Genomic DNA, 18,278 nt, shown 5'->3' with positions numbered 1-18,278 from the left:
CATAGGACTATACAACGGGAGAGGCTTATAAAGGCAAAAAGCTGCAAGGCCACAGTTAGTTACATGAGTTGTTTATCAAGAATTCTAATTGGAGTTGATGAGAAGTAAGGAGGCTTAGGTTGTTTGGGGTCTGAAATGTTTGCATAGTTACAAGGGGAGACCTTGAGACCCTAAGGCTGCAGCTGGCAGGTGTTGTTCTGAATACAGCTGGTGGTGTCCCTGGGCCTGGTACAGTTCAAAGAAAGTTCAAGTTTTCAGTGGTGCAGAGACGTGTCTGAAACCAGATCCTCAATGGCTGCTCGACTCCAGTTTGTATGCGTGACTCTGACTGCTCTATTATCATATAAATTTGTCATCATTACCCAGGTATATTAACTGCGAGTTATTGCATAAAGTACAAACTTTCACATTCATATGCTGCTAGTTCTTTAGTCTCTACATCACCATGTAGATTACATATGTGTATCACAGTCAGTGATTAATTGTCATTTCTTTCAAAGTTTGTCTGTGTTTGATCACTGCACATCTTTTATTTAGTACATAAACAGACTGCAAAGGTGTGTAGGTATGCTGCCTCCTTGTCTCCCAGTGATAAATCCATGTGATATAAAAATGGATACTCAAAAGAGGAAATTGATCAACAAAGATGAACATACAGTTAAGAAATAAAAAGTGATAACACTGCAAATAAAATTTGAATCAAAAAAAATTTTAAGGATTTTTTTGATGTGGACCATTTTAAAAGTCTTTATTGAATTTGTTATTATATTGCTTCTGTTTTATGTTTTGGTTTTTTGGCCGCAAGACATGTGGGATCTTAGCTCCCTGACCAGGGATCAAACCTGCACGCCCTGCATTGGAATGCGAAGTCTTGACCACTGGACCACCAGGGAAGTCCCTGAATCAAATGTTAACTGGAGTTATAGAAGAAATAGCTGACCTGGGAATGCTGACACTGCCACCATTTGATACACTCAAGATATACAGCCAGAGGAACTTAGTGAAAACATAGATATAAGTAAGGAAGGTCGTTATGAAGAAAAAGATGAACATGTCCTAGAGGAAGTGACACTAGCAAAACTCTTCACATTATAGGAACTCTCAGGAATATATTATGACATTGAAAGTGCAAAGGGTAAAATGTTGGAAGGTGATCCAAATTTAGAAAGGAATATGACAATTTCTTGAGACATAGAGAAGATGCTTGCTCTGTATCTTAAGTTACACAATGAGAAGGCAAGCACTGTTCAAACTATTCTTGATTCTTTTTTTTTTACAAAAAAATCAAAACACTTTAATTCTTAATGTTTCTAGTGTTTTCAATTACAGTGCATTAAATAAACATTAGTTTTACTATTTTGTCATTTCCCTATACGTTTATAACCCAAAAGAAGAGTTTTTAATGTTTTGACAAATGTTTTTAGAGTTCTAGAAAAACGGTCATTTTCCCAATTGATTATTAAGATCTCTTTATACAGTTTCAGCTTGCACAGTCATTTTTACGCTCCTGAAGCATGCAAAGTGAGGACTGCCTGGACTCCTAAGAGAGTATCTTTTAGTTTAGTTTTTTTTTAAATAGACATATTATATGCAAATGTATTCAACTTAGAAGTAGGTTCTGAGTTTTAACACGTTATATTTTTGTAAAATTGTCCCTTTAGTTTCTGTCAACCAGTTATTGGTCAAGTTTGATTTAATGTGACTATGCAATTTTCAAAGTTTTCTTTAAAAATGATAATAAAAGAAACAGTGAGCAAACACCAATAATATACAGATAAAACGTTAGCTTTTACCTCTGAGCCCACACAGTATACCTACTTTTTTAAGCCAATAAAGAGATGTGTGAAATGTTGAAGATCCAAAATTTTCTCCTGAAGATGGTGAAGGATATGGGTGTGGCAAATTTAATCCCAAGTACAGAACAAATGGTTGAGTGTAATTAATTGCTTCCTTTCTTAACCAATTTACTGCTCTATCTGTATTCTTCCAGTCCCCTTCCATCACTCTTACTTTAGTCTTTTTAGGGACAAGATTAACCATAGGCCGGCCTTCTTGTCTGAGTAAGAAAGCAACATCTCTTGTCCAGGCTTCCACACGATTGCTGAGGGGGCAAAAAGACAGGTCTACTGTAAGGTATTTTAGAAGTTTTAAAAACTGACTAAGCATAAATAAAAGAGCAATATGGAAAACAATTTTTAGACTCAGTCATGTAAATGTTCAGACTGACTATACTAGATCTTATTAAGGTACTGAGCGTTGCAAATTCAAAAACCAAGAAAAAAAATAACAAGAATCAAATATTCACCTATGTGTTCTTTAAAACTAAGACATTATTTACAAAGGTTACTTTTTTCTCGTAATAAAATATTTAGTAAAATAAAGATTTCAAATTCCTAGTATTTCTTTTGAATTTTTTAGCATTTTGTCTTTTTTTTCTGTCAGAATAAGAGAGATAGTATTTCTAACCAAAGCTACAATAATTTCCTCCTATCACTGTCTTTATATTTAGAAAAATCTTACCTCCCATGTGTACCTTACGTGTTTCTGAAGTCTCAGGTTTTACATTGTTTTCAGCTATATCCTTTCTCATTATAAGAACAATTTTGACTATGATTTAAGCTAAGCTAATGGGGATGCAAATTTCTAGATGTATTTTCTTTAGCTGGTAATTTAAAAGCTAAATGATTTGATCAATTAAATTTCTCTAAATATTTTATCTAACTGCTTCAGAAGTATGTAGTAGTAGTACCACTACTTTTTCCTCAATAATGTATGTATTTTTTTAACATCTTTATTGGAGTATAATTGCTTTACAATGTTGTGTTAGTTTCTGATGTATAACAAAGTGAATCAGCTATACATATACATATATATCCCCATATTATGTAAGTATTTTTAGTTGGCATAATTGTTTAGGAAGAACTCTTGGACATTTCTAAGAAGCCTGTTTTTGTGTTTTGGTTGAGGCAAACACCTCTGAAGTGCCCTATCAATTAAGAAAAGAGCTTAAAAAATTCATATACCCACGTGAAAATAAAGACTATTTTATATTAAAACATAATACTCCATATAAGGGAAGTTTCAAACCACACAAAATGACTAATGGCTTATAGATGAACTAAGTAGAACTTTTATCTGCCTTTTGAAGACAGGTAAATAAATTTAAGCAACCATAATAAAAATATAATTTTTCATAGTTGATATTCAATATATTTTGATAAAAACAATGAAAACTAGAATCTCAGCAGAATTGCATCTAACAGATTTTAATTAATTCTATCTAACAAATAGAAAATCCTAAAATTGTAAGTTTTGTACAATTTATCATGCTACCAAACAATGTAAATTTTGCTTAAGTCACTGCTGAATGAGAGGACTGCATGTGGCTATTATCGGAGCTACTGCAGAGGAGTGAGATGCTAGGGGTTTATCACACCAGCAGTACTTGCGGTAGAGCTCTAGGATTTTGTGATAAGCAGAAAATAGGTTACTGAGATTCACACAGGATGTTTAGGAACCAAACTGCTTTCTTTTCAACAAAGAAGTGTTACGTGGGAAAATATGGCTGAGAAATTATTGCAGGAAGCAAGAAAATTACAAGAAAGCTTGTAATACAACCTAACTAGTTGTCCGGTGTGATACTGTGATTTATAATAAAAAAATATACATTTGGTCTTCTTCCCTGATTCTGGTCCAGAGTTCCTAAAATCCTCAGATTTTCTAAGTGAAAGACACAAAGGTGTCTTTTGTTATGTTAATGAGGTTACTTTTGGGCTGGTTGCCAGAACCAAAGGAGAGATTAGAGGGCTGAAACTTTTAGTCCCACCCCACTGATCTCCGGGGAAGGAGGAGGCTGGAGAGGGAATGGAAATTGAGTTCAATTACCAGTGGTCAATGATTTAATCAATCATGCCTGCGTAATGAAGCCTCTATAAAACCCAGAAAAGGAGCGGACTGGGGAGGGGTGGGAGAGTGGCACCACCTTAGGTGAGGGTATGGAAGCATCATGCCCTTTCCCCATGCATCTCTTCCATTTGGTTGTTCCTGAGTTATAGCCTTTTATAATAAACTGGTAGTCTAGTAAGTGAAATGTTTCACCGAGTTCTGTGAGCCACTCTAGCAAATTAATTGAACCCAAGGAAGAGGTCATGGGACCCTCTGATTTTATAGCTGGTCAGTCAGAATCATAGGTGACAACCTGGACTTGTGATTTGCATCTGAAGTGGGGGAGTGAGGGCAGTCTTGTAGGACTGGGCCCTTAACCTGTGGAGTTCAGCTGAATTGAAGGACATCCACTTGGTGTCCAGAGAGTTGGTAGTGTGTGGAAACCACCCCACACAATGGAATTGGGTGCAGAAACCCTAATTGGTGATCAGAGCCTTTATTAGGCTTTGGATTAACTCAAGTATAGACTATTGTTCTGACTGTGCTAACCAAACTACTCAGTTCACCTTACAATGCAGTCATGAGTGAGTCTAGAACATCTCAAGGAAAGATCTTGCCTTGAAAGATGGCTATATTGAAACCAGATTACCATCTTTTTTAAAATTTTTTTTTTTTGCGGTACGCGGGCCTCTCACTGCTGCGGCCTCTCCCGTTGCAGAGCACAGGCTCCGGACGCGCAGGCTCAGGGACCATGGCTCACAGGCCCCGCTGCTCCGCGGCATACGGGATCTTCCCGGACCGGGGCACGAACCCGTGTCCCCTGCATCGGCAGGCGGACTCTCAACCACTGTGCCACCAGGGAAGCCCTCCATCCCTCTTTAACCAGGTCAAACTGTTGCACCAGGAAACATTATCTTTAGACCATGTGCTTAGACCTACTTTGTATTACTGTTCAGTGTTGTCTTCCCCTACCCGCTACCCACCATTACTTGCTATATAACCTCCTCCACATATAACCTTTCTAATTAGTTGGTCACAGGGGTATTTTGAATAAATTTCTTTCCATTCCATTTCTATGTACTTTGTCTGAAATATTAAGAGTACGGTTTCAATCAGGACAATAAACAAGGGCTTGTGTTAATGGGGAGGAACCAAAACTACCTGTGGTTTAGATACTTTGATTCATTGGCTCCTCTCATTATAAATTTACCCTGTTACTTGCAAATAGACAAAAACATACACTGTATAGTTTCCTATATGCCAGCATTTCTCAAAGTGTGGCTCAGGGATCTCTGGGAGGTACCCGAGAGGCTTTCAGGAGGTCCACAAGGTCAAAACTATTGTCATAAAGATAGTAAGACATCATTTTTTGACTTTTTCACTCTCATGCTCTCATGAGTGTACAGTGGCGGAGACCACTGTAACGAAGCCTCAGGTGGGAGTTTGGATGTGGAGTACACCTATCTCAAAGGAAATTGTTCTCTATAAACTTAGGCTTCAATGTGTCATTTTGTGCATATATACTAAGTGCCCCTCCTAAGTGGTCCAAGGTTTACTTTACCTCTTTGTAGAAATGTAAGAGAGGCTTCTCTTCTCAAAGGGACACAAAAGTAACCACATGTTTCTGATAAAGGCATTCACAATTGGCTATACCTTGTCTTACCTCTCTCTGAGGTCCAGTTCCTTATATCGTTGCTATTTCAAGCAGCATCAGCATCACCTGAGAGCTTGTTAAATATGCAGAATCTAGAGCCCCATCCCAGACCCACTGAATTGGGAAGGGCATTTAATAAGACGCCCAGGTGATCTGCATGCATGTTACATTTTGAGATGCACCACTCCACATAACAGTGTAAGAACTTTTATGCAAAAAAGCCTCAATTTTTAGAGAAGATCATTAAAATAGCTTCCACAGTAGCCCATGAATAGGAGAATTATTCTACCTTGGATCGATTCCAGAAAATGAGGTGATGGCTAAATGCACTATCCAGCAATCAGCAATTTAATTCTTTTTAAAAGCAAAATCTCCTCCTAATATAAATGGCATATAAAACTAACATATTAGCAACTAATTATTGCATAAATTTGTATCTATGCCATTGCTTTGTGGGTTTTCTGTGCCAATGTGCCAAACTCCACTGCTGCGGTATTGGAGACAATCAGCTCACAGGTAGCACCAGGTGAATTTACATAGGGACAATAACATTTGAAAAAGTATCATACATTAAAATTGATGAGAACATAACAGTTTTCTTTCAAAATGAATTAGGAGCGTCGACTTAAACCTTCAGCTTCCTAAGATTACTAAATAATTCAACTATCTCAGACTTTAAGAGTTATGTGCAAATGGATCCCTTTCACACAAAGAATCATTGTTCTCGATGGGACTTTAACAGCTAATGTGTCTCAGATAAGTCTCTTGCATGGAAAAATTACAGTTCTGAATCATGCCCTTGCAAATTTCACTATCGGCCTGATAAATTCGGTAAGAGAAAATGGAATCCATATTCATTCCCATTAAATGTTCTTTTCTCAAAGCTGAGAAACACACTGTTTTTTAAGGGACTCACAAGGCTGTCATCTATCTTTACATATATGATCACTCACAAAAAGTCTGTTTTAATTGAATGAATAACAATTGTTATTCATTCCGTGTCTTATATTTTATTATATATTTATTGTAAATATATTTATGCAATTATATATTATAAAATAGTAAATAAATTTCAAACAAAAGGTTTGTTTTGCATGAGTGTGTGTGGGGGTACTCAGGGGTTTCATGGACTTCAGGTTATGAACTCCCACTTAGCCATTTCCTAGCCTGCTAGTGAATTCATCACTGTTGGAACATCAATATTTAAAACTTTGAGTTCTAGGTGACAGTGACTGTAGCCCTTAACAGAGTATTTGCTTTGTCCCCTGGATCGGCAGGCGGACTCCCAACCACTACGCCACCAGGGAAGCCCTGGTTTTAAATAAAGGCAGGCTTTTTGATTTAATTCAAGAAAGAGTTATTGAATGTCTACCATGTACAAGGCATTGTGCTAGGCTGAACTTGAGGTGACTCCCTTAGCTACCAAAATGATACTACCTCCTCATATGCACTCAGGCATAAACTCCTTCTACTACTATACTTTAAAAAATAAAGGCCCATTTGCTACCTTGCGGAAAAAGCAATTGTGATGAAATAGTTTGGTTATGATTATAACTCTAATGGTTTAGATCACACTGACTTCTTTTACATCACATAAGGGGAAGATTCTTCTTACACTTTTAAAGTAATTTAATATATCAACTTAAGCAACTCTAACATTTAAAATTTTTTGTAAGCTTTTGCTTTTCAGTATTATACAGAAAATACAACCTGGACAAAATGTCATTATATCTGAAAGATAAAGTGGGTGGATTATCCCCCAGTAAATCTTTCATTAGTAATTAACCAAATAGTCACTGCATTGAATATGTTAACATGTCCATAGCCCTTGCCAAAGAGGTGACCCAGATGACCACACTGTGTAGGATTTAACTCTTCTCCTATCCTGTCCACTGGCCAGGGGTGCGCACCCGACCTAAGGACCAGATCCTTGGTCCTTAACCTGGTCAGTGATTATGATGGAGTCTGGGATGAAATATATGTAGGGCCTATCATCCTTGTTTACAGAATTTGAATTTGGAAAGGAAAAACAGGTGACTGGCAATTACCTAGAATGCAGCTATAAGGTAGAGAACATCACTAAAAGGAGATGGAGTTTGAGTCAAAAAGCGTCATGCAGGTCAAAGTTCTAGTTGGAAATGATGTAGCTGAGAAAAGACCCAGCGAGGAGACAAACAACTCATAAATTATGTTAATGACAGAGAACCAGGATAAAGTTCTCCTAACTCCTGCAGCTGAGGTCCTTAAAGTTGTATTAGAATCAGAATTATTGGGCTTCCCTGCTGGGGCAGTGGTTGGGAATCCACCTGCCAATGCAGGGGACACGGGTTTGAACCCTGGTCTGGGAAGATCCACATGCCGCAGAGCATCTAGGCTCGCAAGCCACAACTACTGAGCCTGCGCTCTAGAGCCCGCGAGCCACAACTACTGAAGCCCGTGCACCTAGAGCCCGTGCTCCGCAACAAGAGAAGCCACCACAGTGAGAGGCCCGTGCACCGCAACAAAGAGTAGCCCCCACTCGCTGCAATTACAGAAAGCCCACGCACAGCAACAAAGACCCAACACAGCCAAAAATAAAATAATTCCTTTTCACTGCATAATTAATCTTTTGGTAAATCTGCAAATTGTTCCTTTACCTACTAATAGATATTAAGTGTTCAATGTATGTTTCTGAATATATGACTCTACCAAGCCTACGAAGATACATAGTGACTTTTTGGAAATATTTTACCTTAAACCTAACGCAGTGCCTAGTAGGTAGTAAGAGCCTAATAATGATAGACATCATTATTCTCTAGGTCACTTTGATCAAAGAAATTCATTTAAACTGGTTAACTTTCATGGTAATGGAGGTATGAATGATATGTGTGAATTATTTAAAATCTCTTAGGTAACTAAAACTTGGCAAGTTAGCTCAGTGAGTTACTGGACATGGTGCAGCTAAGACAGCCAAGTCGTGGATATGACATGTTTTCCAAACCACTTGCCCTTGGTGGGGGGAGCCGGGAGAGGAGGCGGAATTTCCCTTTGTGCCTTTTTGTTTTTTTTAATCTTTATTGGAGTATAATTGCTTCACAATACTGTGTTAGTTTCTGTTGCACACCAAAGTGAAACAGCCATATGCATACACATGTCCCCATCTCCCCTCCCTCTTGAGTCTCCCTCCCATCCTTCCTATGTCACCCCTCTAGGTCATCTCAAAGCACTGAGTGGATCTTCCTGTGCTATGCTGCTGCTTCCCACCAGCCAACTATTTTACATTCGGTAGTGTATATATGTTAATGCTACTCTCACTTTGCCCCAGCTTCACCCTCCCACCCCACATCCTCAAGTCCATTCTCTATGTCTTACCTCTTTATTCCTGCTCTGCAACTAGGTTCATCAGTACTATTTTTTTTTTTTAGATTCCATATATATGTGTTAGCATACAGTATTTGTTTTTCTCTTGCTGACTTACTTCACTCTGTATGACAGACTCTAGGTCCATCCACCTCACTACAAATAACTCAATTTCGTTTCTTTTTATGGCTGAGTAATATTCCATTGTATATATGTGCCAGATCTTCCTTATCCATTCATCTGTTGATGGACATTTAGGTTGGTTCCATGTCCTGGCTATTGTAAATAGTGCTGCAATGCTTTGTGTGGGTTTTTTGTTTGTTTGTTTTTGTGGTACGCGGGCCTCTCACCGTTGTGGCCTCTCCTGTTGTCAAGCACAGGCTCCGGACGCGCAGGCTTAGCGGCCATGGCTCACAGGCCCAGCCACTCCGTGGCACGTGGGATCCTCCTGGACCAGGGCACGAACCCGTGTCCCCTGCACTGGCAGGCAGACTCTCAACCACTGCGCCACTAGGGAAGCCCAGGAAGAATCTTTAGAGTCATCTAGAGTAAGCTCATTTGATGAAACTGGGATCCTGAGTAGATAAATAACTTGCCCTGGTCTTTTTGTTGTTAGTAATTTTTTAAAAAAATTAATTTATTTTTATTTATTTATTATTTTTGGCTGTGTTGGGTCTTCGTTGCTGTGCACGGGCTTTCTCTAGTTGCAGTGAGCGGGGGCTACTCTTCGTTGTGGTGCGCAGGCTTCTTGCGGTGGCTTCTCTTGTGGAGCACAGGCTCTAGAGCGCGCGGGCTTCAGTAGATGCGGCACGTGGGCTCAGCAGTTGTGGCTCACAGGCTTAGTTGCTCCGCGGCATGTGGGATCTTCCCGGAGCAGGGCTTGAACCCATGTCCCCTGCAATGGCAGGTGGATTCTTAACCACTGCGCCACCAGGGAAGCCGGTAAGTGGCATCTTAATGAGTAGTACCACCAGCACTTGTTTAACAGTTGTCTGGAAGAAACAAGTGTGTAGCCCTTAAAGTTCCCAGTCTGGTGTAGTATAGTATATATGGTAAGGGACACACAGCTGGACTAGTGTCCTTAAACTGGTAAAAGAAGAAAGCATCATTTGATGTTGAAAAAAATACAGATGGAGAATTGTAGTAGTAAACTAAAGGGACTTGTAATTCTGGCTGAAAATATAAACAGGTTCAAAAATGGCTAATTTCAGTGGTAAAGGTAGCTCAAAGTTATAAAAACATGTTTTGAGAGTCAGTCTATCAAAAACATTGAATGCATCTATTTGATATTGAGAGACCTTTTTTTTTCTGAGACCCATCTTTAAACTTGCACAGAAGAATCTGAAAGATAACGTGCTGTAATTCATATAACCTTTGCAGACACGCTATTAACAGCAGCCTTGACCTATCTGTCAGTCAAATGACTATGTGGGTACATATAGCACTAATACAAATAGTCTTGATAGCTTATTTAAGCTTCCTAAGCTCAAGTGAGACAGTAAGCAAAGTGAAAATATGCTACAGCAATTATTATACTGAAAACCATCTCTGATTTCCCAAATATCAACGTTTAAGTGGCTCTTTTCCTTTTAATCTAGTTGATATAGAATATCAATGTTTATCAGATAATAAGTTGTAACTTTTTATTCCATTCATTCATTCATTAAACAAATATTTAATTGTGTACCTACAACGTACAGGCACTACGTTGGAAGTGGGAATAAAGTAGTGAGAAAGAGAAACAGGGTCTGTGCCCTCCAAGAATTATTATCCCACTGAGGAATAAAACTCAGATCATATTTTAACCAGCTCACACAGAGTGATAGTGATATGCAATACAAGGCATTCAACCTTAGATTCTTTTTATTATTGGACTGACTGAGAAAACAAAGAAAGAAAACAATTTCAAATAGGGTAATATGAATAGTTGTATCTTACTTTGGATTAACCTTACTTTCCAAAAAAGTAGAAGGATTTTAAAGAGAAACTGGTGAAACTTTGTGAAATGAGCACATATTATTTCATTTAATGCTCACAACAAAGAAATTAAACTTCAGTTAGCTTAGATAATATTCCCAAGATTATACTACAAGTTAGTAGTAAACAGAGAAACTAGGATTCAAAAGTAGGCAATCTGATTCTAGATCTCTACTCTTATTCCCTATGCTTAGTTGCCTAATTTTTGAGGACTGAGTAAAATGAAAGAAAAAAAAGTTACAATAGAATAAAGTTGGGGAGAACTGAAAAAAGCAAGTAGCAAGAAGATTACGGTCTTTAGAACAAATTGTAAAGTGAGTAATAAAGTAGCCGTTGTATAACTAAATCAAAATAAATCATGGACTAAACAATTTTATAGACCTTTAATGTTTAAGAAAAACAAAATTACTAGCATATAATTTCAATATTTTAAGAAGATTAAAGAAAGCTAAAGATTTAGCCAAATTAACACAATCTAGGGATTAAGAGATTTACATTCACCTTTGTGGAGAAATAAAAGAAGTCAAAAAGGGTACATGATGTATGTATTAATAGCAGTGGGCTGCCTGTTAGAATCATTTTTATTTTATTTTTTACCTGATGGAGTGATGTCCTGAAATATAGTCCAGTTTTCCAAATTTTTGTGTTCGGTAGCCATGCTTCTCCATGACATCCATCCATGTTGTATAATTTGGATCTAAGCCCTTAAAGTTATTCCAAGATTCTGTTAAGTGAGTGAAGAGGCCACTCCACATTGCTGGGGGGAAAAAATGGGATCAGTGTAAATAAAGCTTAACAATTCGTTTTAATGATTAAGACAATTATACCGAGAGAAAAGAGACTGACTACTAGTTTAGAGCTTGTGCTCTGCAACAAGATATATCTGCATTAAGTGTTTTACCTAACATTTTTGATTGTTACCTCGTTTTATCAAGGGGAAAACTGAAATGAATTACTATTTCCGTTTTACAGGTGAGTCTCTAAGGCTTGCAGCAGCGGTCCCCAACCTTTTTGGCACCAAGGACCAGTTTCGTGGAAGACAGGTTTTCTGCAGACTGGGGAGGGGGGATGGTTTGGGGATGGTTCAAGCGCATTACATTTACTGTGCACTTTATTTCTATCATTACTACACTGTAATATACAATGAAACAATTATACAGCTCACCATAACGCAGAATCGGTGGGAGCCCTGAGCTTGTTTTCACTTGCCACTCACTGATAGGGTTTTGATATGAGTCAACAAGCAACTGATTTATTATGGTCTCTGTTTAGTCAAACCTCTCTGCTAATGATAATCTGCATTTTGCAGCCACTCCCCAGCACTAGCATCGCCGCCTCAGCTCCACCTCAGATCATCAGGCATTAGCTTCTCGTAAGAATTGCACAACCTAGATCCCTCACATGCGCAGTTCACAGTAGGGTTCACACTCCTATGAGAATCTAATGCAGCTGCTGATCTGACAGGAGGTGGAGCACAGGTGGTAATGCAAGCGATGTGGGGTGGCTGTAAATACAGACGAAGCTTCACTTGCTCATCCACCACTCACCTGCTGTGCAGCCCAGTTCCTAACAGGTCACAGACCAGTACCGGTCTGTGGCCCAGGGGTTGGGGACCCCTGGCTTACAGGTTAAGTTGTTTAAGGTAAATAAATGGAATTAAATATAAAGCTTGTCTGACTTGAGTCATAAAAATAATCACTAAGTATTTGTTGGTTAATTTTCCAAGTTGGTCAAATGAAGTACAGATCTCATTTCCCAAAAATCCTCAAGGCTTTTCCCTATTTCTTGTCTATATACTGGCTTGCCACAAAAAACTTATGTGTTCTATATTTTCTCTCTCATTTTCTACAGCTACCATTGTTTAGTCAATAAATCTTTTTTTTTTCAAATATTAACATACCTAAAGGGAGAAATAGATAGCAATACAATAATACTAGGGGACTTCAACGGCAGATAGATCTTCCAGACAGAAAACCAATAAGGAAACACTGGACTTAACCTACATGTTAGAACAGATGGAATTAAGATTTTCAGTACATTCCATCCAAAAGCAAAAGAAAGTACATTCTTCTCAAGTGCACATGGAACATTCTCCAGGAAGATCATATGTTAGGACACAAAACAAGTCTTCATAAATTTAAAAAGACTGAAATCATATCAAGCCTCTTTTCTGACCACAATGATATGAAACTAGAATCAGTTATAAGAAGAAAACTGGAAAATTGACAAATATATGGAGTTTAAACAACACATTCCTGAATAGCCAATGGGCCAAAGAAGAAATCAAAAGAGAGGTCAAAAAAATATCTTGAGACAAATGAAAATAGAAATACAACATAGCAAAACAAATGGTATGCAGAAAAAGCAGTTCTAAGAGGGAAGTTCACAACTTTAAGTGCCTACATTATAAAAAAGAAATAGCTCAAATAAACAACCTAACTTTGTATCTCAAGGATCTAGGAAAAGAAGAACAAACTAAGCCCAAAGTTAGTAGAAGAAAGGAAATAACAAAGATCAGAGTGGAAATAAATAGAGACTAAAAAGACAATAGAAAAGATCAATAAAACTAAGAGTTGTTGGGCCTTCCCTTGTGGTAAAGAATCCACCTTACAATGCAGGGGATGCGGTTTTGATCCCTGGTCAGGGAACTAAGATCCCACATGCTGCGGGGCAACTAAGCCCGTGAGCCACAACTACTGAGCTCGTGCACCTCAATGAGAGAGCCTGCATGCCGCAAACTATAGAGCCCATGCACCCTGGACCCCGCACGCCACAACCAGAGAGAGAAAATCCTGCACACCACAACTAGAGAGAAGCCCATGTGCCACGACAAAGAGCTCGTGCCACAACGAAAGTCCCACACGCCTCCAGTGAAGACACCACGTGCCACAACTAAGACGCAGCCAAACAAACAAACAAAAAAACTAAGAGTTGTTTTTTTTTCTTAAATAAAATGGACAAATCCTTAGTTAAACTTTCCAAGAAAAAAACAAGGGGACTCAAATAAAATTAGGAATTAAAGAGGAGACATTACAACTGATACTACAGAAAGACAAAGGATCATAAGAGACTGACTACCATGAACAATTATACTAACAAATTGGAAGAATTGGATACGTTCCTAGAAATGTAAAACCTACCAAGATTGAATCATGAAGAAATAGAAAAGCTGAACAGACCAATTATGAGTAGGGAGATTGAATTGGTAATCAAAAACCTCCCAATGAAGAAATGTCCAGGACCAGATGGCTTCACTGGTGCATTCTATCAAACATTTAAAGCAGAATTAAAACTAATCCTTCTGGGGCTTCCCTGGTGGCGCAGTGGTTAAGAATCCGCCTGCCAATGCAGGGGACGTGGATTTGATCCCTGATCCAGGAAGATCCCACATGCCGTGGAGCAACTAATCATGTGCTCCACAACTACTAAGCCTGTGCTCTAGAGCCCACAAGCCACAACTACTGAAGCCTGTGTGCTTAGAGCCCATGCTCCTCAACAAGAGAAGCCACCACAATGAGAAGCCTGCACACCTCAACGAAGAGTAACCCCCGCTGGACGCAACTAGAGAAAGCCCACGTGCAGCAACGAAGACCCAACACAGCCAAAAATAAATTAATTAAATAAACAAATTTTAAAAAAAGAATAAGCCAAAGAGGTACATTTAAAAAAGAAAACAATCCTTCTCAAACTCTTCCAGAAAAGAGAAGATGAGGAAACATTTCCAAACTCATGAGGCCAGCAATACCATGATAGCAAAACAAGACAAGGACACTACAAGAAAAGGAAAGTATAGGCCAAGATCTGTGATGAACATAGATGCAAAAATTCTCAACAAAATATTAGCAAACCTAATTTAACAATACTTTGAAAGAATCGTACATCATGATCAATTGGGATTTACTCCAGGAAGGCAAAGATGGTTCAACATCTGCAAATCTATCAATGTGATATACCACATTAGCAAAATGAGGGATTAAAAAAAATATATGATCATCTCAATAGATGCAGAAAAAGCCTTTGACAAATTTTAGCATTCATTCATGTGGGATTAATTGAGAGATTAGGATTGACATATATACACTACCATGTGTAAAAAAGATAGCTAGTGGGAACCTGCTGTATAGCACAGGGAGCTCAGCTCAGTGCTCTGTGATGATGTAGATAGGTGGAATGGGGGAGGAGTGGGAGGAAGGTCCAAGAGGGAGGGGATATATGTATACATATAGCTGATTCACTTCCTTGTACAGCAGAAACTAACACAACATTGTGAAGCAACTATACTCCAATTAAAAAAACCTCTTGAAAAACTGGGTATAGAAGGAATATATAGAAGCCCACAGCTAACATCATATTCAATGGTAAAAAGCTAAAAGTTTTTCCTCTAAGATCAGGAACGAGACAAGGGTGCCCACTCTCAGCACTCTTATTCAACACAGTTCTAGAAATCCTAGCCTGAGCAGTTAAGCAAGAAAAAGAAATAAAAGGCATCCAAATCAGAAAAGAATAAGTAAAATTGTCCCTATTTGCAGAAACATGATATTATATATAGAAAACCAAAAAGACTTTACCAAAAAACTGTTAGAACTAATCAATACGTTTAGTAAAGTTGCAGGATATAAAATCAATATGCAAAAATCAGTTGCATTTCTATATACTAATGATGAACTACCAGAAAAAATTACCCCAAAAATCCATTTATGATTGTATAAAAAAGAATAAAATACTAATGAATAAATTTAACCAAGGAGATGAAAGATCTGTACACTAAAAACTTTAAGACACTGATGACAGAAACTGAAGAATATACAAGTAAATGAAAAAATAGAAAGCAAAGATGAGGAACTAGTCAGTAGCAAATGTGTGATTACTGATGTGTACTAACCTAGATTGCTGATTGAGACCAAATGAAATTTTTAGTGAAGAGATGTTGCATCTTAGTGTATTTGATGTGTCTTATCTGATTTATCACCTTGTCTACCTGTGTGCCTTTATAATTCAGTATAAGCATCCCTTCAGTACTTTAGCCTCCTCTGCTTTGTGCAGATAGAGTGTGGAGTTTTTCTTTATGTTATCTCATTCCACTTGCTCAATAAAGAATAAAAACTTAACTTCATACCTGCTTTCATTAATTGTTATAATTATTTCCTAAAATGTCTGTTTCAGATTCTGAAAACCTGGTGATCAGGCAGATAGCAGGTCCTTACTGATTGCGGGTTGACTATGGCATTTATCGTGTGTTCAGCAGTTATGTTGCTGTTGGGGACACAAGTGTTAATAAGGCCCCAGTGTTTGGAGCTTAGCTTTGGTAGTTACCTCATTGTTGGTTTTTTGGGAGGTAGCATTATTGCTGTATATTGGGGACAGATTGCCAGAAGTGTTATGTGGATGCACGTAAGCCTAACCTGACTGGTTCAACTCATGGAAATGTTCTTATTTTCTCTAGAATATGGTGTATACCTTAAACTAATACAGTGTTATATGTCAATTACATCTCGGTAAAACTGGAAAGAAATCCCTTTCCTTTTCCCTTTTCTGTGTACACACATGGCAGGGTTGAATCTTTTTCTCATCTAACAAAATGCTTTCTCTTTGAGGAGTGGAATGGGGCATTACCCGGCTTTGAATCCCAATGATGCTAGTTACTGAGTGACGTTTGATAAGTTATTTAACCTTTCAGTACTTTAGTTTCATCTGCAAAATGGGGATAATAACAATATCTACTTTGTGAAAATGTGGGGAATTATATAAATTAAGACATGTAAGGCAGTTATACTGCCAGGCACATAGTAAGAATGCAATAAATGTTAGTTTTTATTACTATTACTCCTTCTCTTTGTTCAAACTCTCCAAAATATACTTCTTCCAGAAAAAGCATCACCTAACATTTTTGAAACCTTTAGAGTTCATTGAGCACTTTTTAAAATCCATTATCTCATTTGGTGCTGGGAACAACACTGTGAGGGACACAGCACATACAGCGTTCTGTAGATAAAGAAACTGAGGGACTTGCTTGATGTGGTCCATTGAGGATTGGAATCCAGACATCACCTCACCCTGGTCCATTGCTCATTCCTCTTGCTCAATAAAGAATAAAAAAATTAACAAACGTGTTTTTAATATACCTGGTCCTTCACTATTGAAATATTTAAAATAGAGTTTAGGTTTCCTTTAATCATTGGTGATTATATAGTTGATGGTGCTGAAAATGTAGGTGAAAGAACTTGTGACTCAAATCACAGAGAATATGATGTCAGGAACTTATGGACAAAAGAAGATTGTTGGGTGCTATTTATGAGTTCCAAAGCAAACAATCATAAATTAGAGGAGAAAGAAAACAACTCTATCGACAACAGAATTTATAAAAATGTCAATTTTTCCCGATTTTTCAGTTAGTCATGGCTTAATATCACTGTTATTTTGCCATTAAAACTATGCCTATTTGTTAAATTACTATAATAAAAGTGAACAATTAAATTTGGGATAGAAGTGAATTGAAACTGAAGAGAAAAAATATGTAACCTGAAATAATACAGAAAAATCCAGATATATCTGAAAAGTTCTAACGACTTTGTGGTATACTTTAAAGTCTCCTCCCAGCTCCCTATCTCTTACTAAAAAATTTCCTTGGAAATAGAACTCTTCAAGGAAATATGAGCATTTCCTAATTTGCCTGGATAGTCAGAAGATTTTTTGTCACCAATCCTAAGGGAAATGAAACAATAATACTTGAACTAAATACCAATTTAGGTGATAAAATTCCTATTCTTAAAAAACCCCAATACCCAATACATACCTTATAACACACATCACATATATTAAAATTTTTTTATTAGATGCCAAATATGACTTACTATCCTATTTTGGGGTATAATGTTTTAAATTGTGGAAACATTTTCAGTATGGGACCACTTCCAGTAATATTAAAGCATGCTCATACCTGCGCGCGATGGGCAGCAGATCGGAGAGTTTGTGTAGGCATTCAGAAAGGAAGTGCCCTGTGCTTTCATGAAGTTGATAAAAGGAAGTTTCACTACCTGACTCCCTGGATAAAATGTTAGCCTTCCATCCTGGAATAAAGAAATTTAATTACCATTGATTACATCACAAAAGAAAATAATTTCCTTTAATTTTAACCATAAAATTCACAAATAGCAAAAGACTTCAATGTGATCCTAAGAATCCTCAAAAGATAAAAACGGGTAGAGAAACTTATCATTCTCTGATTCATAATATTGAGAATTCAATGTAGTGTGACATTTGTGTTTTTTGGTTTTTTTTTTTTGCGGTACACGGGCCTCTCACTGTTGTGGCCTCTCCTGTTGCAGAGCACAGGCTCCGGACGCGCAGGCCCAGCGGCCATGGCTCACGGGCCCAGCCGCTCTGTGGCATGTGGGATCTTCCCGAACCGGGGCACGAACCTGTG

The 18,278-nt window shown here is 37.8% G+C and overlaps 1 protein-coding gene across 2 annotated transcripts in view; it reads right to left on the bottom strand.

The window, feature by feature from the left end:
• ARSK (arylsulfatase family member K) overlaps positions 1 to 18,278 on the bottom strand; it is a 41,836-nt gene that overhangs the window by 15,847 nt on the left and 7,711 nt on the right. For both annotated transcript variants that reach the window (XM_024746970.1, XM_024746969.1), the window contains exons 2-4: positions 17,793 to 17,922; positions 11,453 to 11,612; positions 1,819 to 2,101 (exon numbers count right to left, since the gene is read on the bottom strand). In XM_024746970.1, coding sequence (XP_024602738.1) covers positions 1,819 to 2,101; positions 11,453 to 11,612; positions 17,793 to 17,922 — 573 coding nt within the window. The remainder of the gene's footprint in view (positions 1 to 1,818; positions 2,102 to 11,452; positions 11,613 to 17,792; positions 17,923 to 18,278) is intronic.

The sequence above is a fragment of the Neophocaena asiaeorientalis genome, unplaced genomic scaffold, assembly GCF_003031525.2.
Source record: "Neophocaena asiaeorientalis asiaeorientalis breed wild unplaced genomic scaffold, Neophocaena_asiaeorientalis_V1.1 scaffold550, whole genome shotgun sequence".
NCBI classification, from domain to species: domain Eukaryota; kingdom Metazoa; phylum Chordata; class Mammalia; order Artiodactyla; family Phocoenidae; genus Neophocaena; species Neophocaena asiaeorientalis.
This window is presented reverse-complemented; position numbering and strand designations above follow the sequence as displayed.